Source organism: Apteryx mantelli, chromosome 30 (genome assembly GCF_036417845.1).
Source record: "Apteryx mantelli isolate bAptMan1 chromosome 30, bAptMan1.hap1, whole genome shotgun sequence".
NCBI classification, from domain to species: Eukaryota; Metazoa; Chordata; class Aves; order Apterygiformes; family Apterygidae; genus Apteryx; species Apteryx mantelli.
Genome location: NC_090007.1, coordinates 3034387 through 3042092, shown reverse-complemented (window position 1 = coordinate 3042092; position 7706 = coordinate 3034387). Strand labels below are relative to the sequence as shown.

General features: G+C 51.4%; 2 protein-coding genes across 2 annotated transcripts; both read right to left on the bottom strand.

Annotated features, from left to right (window-relative positions):
• Positions 1–260: 260 nt before the first annotated feature.
• Positions 261–1361, bottom strand: LOC106496890 (E3 ubiquitin-protein ligase RNF167-like). Its single transcript, XM_013957648.2, has one exon. The coding sequence runs from the start codon at positions 1359–1361 to the stop codon at positions 261–263; it is 1101 nt and encodes a 366-aa protein (XP_013813102.2).
• A 4962-nt stretch (positions 1362–6323) lies between these two features.
• LOC136994555 (E3 ubiquitin-protein ligase ZNRF2-like) lies at positions 6324–7118 on the bottom strand. The gene has a single exon (XM_067313074.1). The coding sequence runs from the start codon at positions 7116–7118 to the stop codon at positions 6324–6326; it is 795 nt and encodes a 264-aa protein (XP_067169175.1).
• Between the last annotated feature and the right edge of the window lie 588 nt (positions 7119–7706).

Sequence of the window (7706 nt, the reverse complement as noted above, 5' to 3'; positions counted from 1 at the left end):
CCCAGTGATTATCAAAGGTTCTTAAATCTCCTCCCTCTTCTCCCCTCCTGTCTGCCTCTCCCTGTTGATTTGACCAAAGGAGTATTTGATATTTCCAGCTGAAGTTTCTTGCCTTTTCCTTTTTTATTGTGGAAACCAGAGGAAGGGAGCCAAAACTGCACTGTTAATTGCTTCCCAATAAAAGCTAGCCTGGATTGAAAGCTGAGGGAAAGCACAGGGAAGTTTGCCTTGGTTTAATGTTAACATAGTCTAGTCACAGCTCAAATGGTGCCGTTTTCCAGGTCATCAAACCCTTCCTCTTCCACTGTGCTTGCACAGTCATCTTTCTCCCCCTCAACATACTCATCCCCGTGTCCTTCTCTGAATGCACTGCCCTCATGGCTCTGTTCCTCCTCCTCTTCTTCCTCATTCAAGCCCTCACCAGTGTGCTCTGGTGGGTTATTTCTCACATCCAGGTGGACACACTGCCCATGGGTGTTCACCTGCTGCTTGCAGAAGGGACATGTCTTCTTCCCAGGCTGGGTATGGAGCCAGGTGTCAATGCAGGCACAGTGGTAAGCGTGGGAACAGGGCAGGATCTTCAGCTGGTCCCCTTCCTCATACTCTGCCATGCAGATGACACAGGTTTCATACTTGTCTCCCCGCTGGTAAGCGCGCACTGTTATTTGACGGGCTTTCCTGTACCAGCTCATGCCAATCACAAGTGGGATAGTGGCAATGATCACATTGAACATGAATCCAAACTCCCATGCAATGCAGTGCAGGATGTAGTAAGAGGGGTATTTCATCAGGAGTAGCCAGTACTGCCAAGTTGTGTCCCATAAAATTTTAGCAGCATCTTGACAAGGATTGAAATAGTGTTTGGGTGGTATAAGGCTGATGTATGCCCCTTTCTCATAATTCAAAGTCCTTTGCAAGTGGAGGAAGACCGATTGTCCAGTGAAGAGTGATGGTATCTCAATCTGCTGCTGGGCTTCCTTGTCATCAGACATCATGTTCACCAGCTTCTCTGAATCCACATTGTACACAACAGCAGCTTCATATCCAGCCTGCTGGGCATGAAGAACTTTCTCAACAAAAGAGCAGCCAGACCCCTGTATGAGTGCAATATATGTCTCAGAGGTGTTACTGGTTGCTGGCAGATGCTCTATTGCATGGCAAGCTTTTGGTGGTGTCACCCTGATCATATACCCTGTCATCCCTTCTACTGGGAGCGGTGGCCCAAAGCATGCAGGCAGGGCTTTATAAGCAACGCACATGGAGTTGTGGTTGTAAACCACATGGCTGAAGGTTTCTGCAACAGCAGTGTCATAGAAGAAGGTGGCAACCACACAGTGAAGAAGATGAAGCGGAAAATTCATGCTGAATGCTGTTGAGTAGCTCTGAATACAGATTTCTGAGATGGTCCCAAAGGAAGACTGTAAGATGCAATCACAGAGGAATCATCCCATTTAGGCGTTACCACCATGTCATGACCTGGAATAGCAGCAGCAGGATGGAGATCGAACCCTGCTTCTGCCCTGGAGGCTTCTGCAGTAGGCTTTTAGTTCACCATCCTGATGTGGAAGTTCCCAGGATGCAACACATCTCTATCATTGTCTCCAGCTGCTAAGCAACACTCCTGCATCATTTCTGCAGATCTTTGTGACATCACCTGGTGGCTATTTCCCAAGACTGGGTTCACGTAACATCACTGCCAGCCTGCCTAAACACTTCTTTCCCCTTCCTCTTTGGTCTGCTCCATGCTTGTGGCTTCTGTCTCATCTCCCTTCAGCCAAATTTCCCTTCCTCTGGGCCCTGGTAGGATGCTGGTATCATGTTGCTGGTGTTGGGCAGGTGGGACAAATGAGTGTCCTCATCAGCAATGTGCCCCTTGTAAACTGGAATGCTTCCTTGTGGCTGCCACAGCAATTCCTAAAAAACATGGCAGAGTGGGAGCGAGCTGTTAGGCTTGGTCTCTGCTGCTGGGGGTTCATATGGCAGCTCAGACTGGCCAAATGAACTCACTTTTTTCTTTAGAATTGTGATCCTTTGATACCAGGCCAGAGGAATTGCTTAGGGTAGAGGGGGTTTTGTCATTTGAACTAATTTGATTAGTAACTGTCAGAACTGCAGCTAGCAGAAGCTGAAATGTTCATTTGTGTGGCCTGGAATCAGCTCTCAGCTGTCAGCTGCATTTTCACAAGGAGATCTGCATGCAAGAGAGTGGGCTTGCAGAAGGGGCTGATACACCTGGGCTGTAGCTGGGGCTAAACTTGCTTGGACTCCTGTCCTGGTAGGAGGGGATGGTCGTTGAGCTTGGGAAATCTGTTGTCAGCTTCTGTATTTTGAGGTATTCACCTTATTTACTTTAAAATCTCAGCTGCTGGGATCAAATGAATAAACTTTAGCTTCTAGGTATAAAAACTGGTTTGGGTTTTTTTTCTAAATGGCTATTGTGGTAAAAGCTGAAAAAGGATTGAAAAGCATGAGGCACAAGTGGTGTCCCCCTCTCCGAGTGGTGTTCATCAGGGAAGCTCCTGTCTTTCAGTCAATTCCTGACTCAGAAATGGTGACTGCTCAGTGCCTGGAGGAACACCAGCCCAATGGGGAGGCAATAGCTCTCCTGGTTGTTGGAACAAACTAGCTCTGGATATGCAGTGAACCCAGGTCAATTCTGAAGCACAAATCCCTAAAAACCTGTATCTTTTAACAAACAACCCTTTTTGTTTAACGATCCACTTGGGAGTAGCCCCATGGTTCCTGGTGCAGTTGTGTTGGACCTGTAGTTAAAAAATCACTCTTATACTAGGCAACTGATTCGTTACTAGCCCCCTTGGGCTCTGCTTGAGACAGATTTCACTGGGAAAAGAGCTACAGAAAATGTCAGCAGACAGTATGTGTGTGTGTACCAGAGACTCCCAGCAGCTGTGATTTCAAATCGATTTTATTTTCCCTCATCTAAAGAGTTTTACACTTGCAAGAAGACATTTTGATGCATTTAAAAACAAAACAAAAACCTTCTGAGGGAGGAAGCTGAATGCTTCCTGGCAGAGAAAGAGATGAAAAAGGAAATGGAGGTGCATTGGGAGAACTCTTTGAGGGTGTATTTTTGGCTTGGTCTTATGCTTCTTGTGATGGCGTCCATCATCCTACTGTTGTCCAACTTCCTTTGAAGTCCTCCCCTCTTTTCTTGCACTCAGTTCTCCATTTCTGCCTCCAAATTAAAGCCTTATGCTCTAGCAGTCACCTGCATAAGGGATAGGTCTGTCTTTGGGGCCGGACAAGCAGCTGTGTATGTATGCTGTGGCAGATGTGGGACCAAGGAAGGATTGGCTGATACTCTTCATATTCTGCTGTGTAGATCATACATGCATTGTGCTTGTCTCCCACCCTGAGCATGCATGCCATTATCTTCTGGCTGCTCCAGCACACTCTCTTATATCCTAGAATGTGCAGGGTACAGGCAGCCATCCTGGCTGCCTCACCACACCCAAGAGAAGTTGGGTGTTAGCAGTCCCAACCAGGAGATCATTAACACCTAGCACTGCCCCATAAGGAGATGTGGATGAAAGGGGACAGATCATCTCCAAGAGAAAAGGCTGGAGTGTGAGGAAGAAGGGAATGGGGTATGGAGAAGACTGGGGAGTGAGGGAAGAAGTGAAGCTGATGTCTGGATGGGGAGCAGGATGCCCATATTCCACCCACAAGCAGTGTGAGATAGTTTTTCCTTCCCTTAGCTGCCTCTGAAATCCCTAAATCCTTTTGCAGAAGGAAGGAGAGGAAGGCAGTAGAAGGATTTTGGCCAAGATTGTCTTTAATCAAAGGGCTGAAGAGCTGCCCCATCCTCTGGTTCCCCTCCACACTGTCCATTTGCATCACTGCTGTCTGGCTCCTCTCTCTGGTGTCCTGAAGGCTTTGGCTCTTGCTGGCTGAGGTTGAGCCGAGCTTCCCACCCCCCTCATGGGACTGTGCCAGGCTGTCCTGAAGGCCCCTCCAGCCCCATGCTGCATGCATTACAGCCAGCACTCTACTCCTTCCTGCTCTGCCCCTGTTGTATTCATGAGTTAAATACATTGCAGATGCTCCTGGATGTACTCTTGACCCATTTTCTCTGGAGTCCCTGCAATCTACTTCATCGGAATAATTGCAATTTATTTAAATGTCAACAGGCCACACGTGGGAGACAGCAGTTGTGTGCAAGAGCGGAGCAATTACAGGGAATGGGGTCCCATTTTACAGTTTGAACAAAGATACAAGCTAGAAAGGAAAAGACTGTTTACCTCTATTAACAGATCCCTTGCTTCACCACCCCTGAAGTCCCTGTGTTCCTTTATACCCCTTCTTTGGGGCTATCACTTAGTGCAGGAGTAGGCATATAAAACCAGCTTCTCCTGCTTACATCCCACAGCAAAGCCTGCTCTGCCCAGAGGAGTTTAGTGTTGATTTAGCCCTGTGTAACTGCCTGCAGAATCCAACCTTGGTCCCGCTGAAACAGTTCAAACTAAGATTCAGAGGAGACTGACTCAGGTGGACATTGTTGCAACTCCAGCAGAACATGTATTACTGGCTTCTGATCCAGCATTGATTTAACTTGGAATAAGTCTGTACAGCTTTTTTCCCTTGGAGGCTTTTTGCAGCTTGAGAAGAGCAGCCTGACAGGGTTGTGATGTGAGTTTGTAAATAATCAGACTTGTTCTTTATCTATATTAGGTCTGTGGGCAGTGGGCATCGCACAGATGTGTAGCAACAGATTGTCTGCTGTGAATAGCCGAAGGCCAGGAGTGGAGAAAGCAATGGGGGGGGGGGGGTAAGTGCTTTGCTTAAGGCATCTTGGCAGGTATTCCTATTTCGAGCTCAGTGCCCCTTTTGTAAGGGCATGCTGCTCCTTTAGGGTCATGCTGTAGCATTAGTGAGGACCAGGCTGCTGAAGCGAAGTACCAGGGATTAGCAGTGAAGGAAGATCTGGGGCCATCTAGTGACCTTCCAGTGCAAACCTTTGTACTTCCAGTACTCCCAGTTCTTTATTAAGACCCGTGGGGCACTTTTCCTCCCTCCTGCCGACTGAGCAAGCCCCCAGCTCTGCAGGGAGCCTGCTGCGAGGCAGACCTGCACCCTGTTAGTGATGGTGGAGTTTTTTCTAGAAGCTGATTTAGGAACTGATGCATGTAACCACCTCCTTTCATCTAGGATCAAAGGAATGAATGACCAATGTTTTTACAGAATAGACAGCTGAAACAACTGGAGCCACTGCCCAAAACATGAGCTGGATAGATGAGAAAGAGCTGTATATGTGGAGAGGTTTTGTGCTCTGCTATTTGCCAGTGTGCGTGAATGAGGAAGCGAGAGCAGATGCAGGCAAATTATAGAGGTGGCACAGAGAGCACCAGAGCCAGCTTTAAGTGGGAGAAGGATAGAGAGCTGGTCTGTGGGAGCCCTGCCATGTGCACCATCCCCCTCCGCACCATGTGCCCTGCCCAGGTGTTTTGCGTGGATTTCCCAGGGGTCCGGGCAATCCCTCCTCTGTGTTATTACCAAGTACAAGCATGATAATCTGGGCTCTAATGCATACAGCAGATTATAAAGCATTTATGGACCTGCTACAAAGTACCCATAATCTGCTAGTGCCTACAATTAAAAAAGGCAGTTGAGCAAATCTGGGCCATTGCAACTTTGCCCATCACTGGAAATGGACTCCAGTTTCAGCTGCTCGCCCTGCAAGCGAGGAAGACATTTTCTTTATGGGAAAATCTTAATGGAAATATCTTGCCTTTTCCAGCTTTGGCAAAATGCCCCGAGAACCTTGGGCATCAAGCAAAAACATCCTCTGTTCAGCTTTTTTTGTTCATTTTAACTATCCGCATGTGAAAATCTGAATATGGAGGAGAGTGTTTCATCAGTCTAAGTCCTATGCTAAAAGTTACCAGGTAACTGTGGTAATGAACCTGTTCTTGCAGGCTTTGGTGAGGGAGAGCTCGAGGAGAGGCACAGTGAGAAAAGGAACAGCAAGACCTGCTAAGGGCTTGGCAAGAGCTAGCCTGTATTACTGCTCAGGCTCTGCGCTTGTGGCCTTTGCAGACCTTCCGGCTGGGAACCAGCCTGGATTTGATCAGCAGCCCAAAATGGGAGAGCCAAGGATGTGTGTTCAAGTGTTTCATTTGTTCTTTCAGGCTTTATTCCCTGCTCCTTCATTTCCATGTGTTTTTTTTAATCCTGTGCTGCACTTGGTGCTTCCCAGGAGGCCTGAGCTGGAGCTGGAGTCACGAGGATGGTGGAGGAGGGAGTGTGTGGTGGCGGGGGGAGTCCTGACTTGCCAAGAGGAAGTTGGGGTGAGCCTTTCCCAGTTATTCCTGCTTCCCTTCGTGTCCACCTTCCTCCTCCTGGCGGATGCGCGGGGCATGGCGGAGGGGGATCAGCACCACCGCGGTCACGCGCCGCAGGCAGAGCGGGCAGGTCTTGCCGCGGGGCTGTGCACGGTGCCACAGGTCGATGCACTTGCCGTGGTAGGCATGGGAGCAGGAGAGGACCTTCAGCGCCTCGCCCTGCTCGAAGGTCCCCAGGCAGATGGCACACTCGGCGTAGCCGGTGTCACCGCCAAGCGCGCTGGTGAGCAGCTGCCGCTCCTTGCTCCACCTCCACCGTTGGTACCTTTTCAGGCACCTCGCAGCAAGGTGGATGTTGGTTGTTACAGCAGCCAGGACGCTGGTCACCTTGCAGGCGGGAAGGATCAGGCTGTGGTAAAGGTGGTCCAGGAGGAGCATCAGGCACCCGCTGGCGTGGTGGCAGGAGCTCCCTGGAGCACCCTTGCTGGAGGAGGGTGGCAGTGCCTTGCTCAGCCCATGGCTCTTCCTCCGAGGCCGAGCATCTGCTCCAGCAGCAAAGGTACCTGCGGGACCTTGCTCAAGCGTCGGGTCCCCGAGGCCCTGCAAGTTGGCGGAGGCCCCACGGCGCCAGCAGGTGAGCGCTGAGGATGCTGCGGCGGCGCTGCCAAGAGCCGGCCCTTCCCCGGCAAGGCGGGGCGGCCCCGGGGGCGCAGCGAGGGCCAGGCTGCCCGGCCCGGTGCCGTTGGTGCCGCCTTCCTGCTGGAGGCACAAGAGTGCGGCCACCGCACGGAAAGGGGAGAGGAGCGGGTGCCGCATGCCGGGACGGCGGGGACGATGTCCGTGGTCCCAGGGGAGGCCTTTGGCGGGGCCTCTGAGGCAGCCCAAGATGGCGGCGACGCCTCCTGCCTGCCGCCGCCTTCCAGAAGCTTCTCCGGCTGGGGTGGGGGCTGCCTCCCTGCCCGGTGCCCTGCCCTTCCCTCCTTCCTCCTGCCCACTTTCCTTCAGCGTCCCTCTTCTCCGCTTCTGCCTTTCTTCATGTCTTTCCTCTTGCTGTCTGCAGTGGCAGCTGCCCCACCATGGCCTTGTGGTGAGGAGCTCGCTGGACTCAAAATGGTGCCTCGCTTGGGGGGGGGGGAAGCAGCCTCTGCCAGGTGATAAGACGCCATGGAGATGGTGTGGGTGCACCGCTGTTCCAGATCCTCCGTTTTTCCATCACTTTCTCTCCCAAATATCCCTGGTGTCTTCTCTCCCCCATGGTGTCGCATTCCCCCAGGAGGGCGGCGCCGGGCGCCCATCTCCTCCTGGCCCACGTGTCCCCCTGCCCTCACCGCCCCTTCCCGCTCTCCCCCTTGGCGAGGGACCCCGCAACGCCGGGTGTGCGGCTCCCTGGGGTAATCTGGGCGG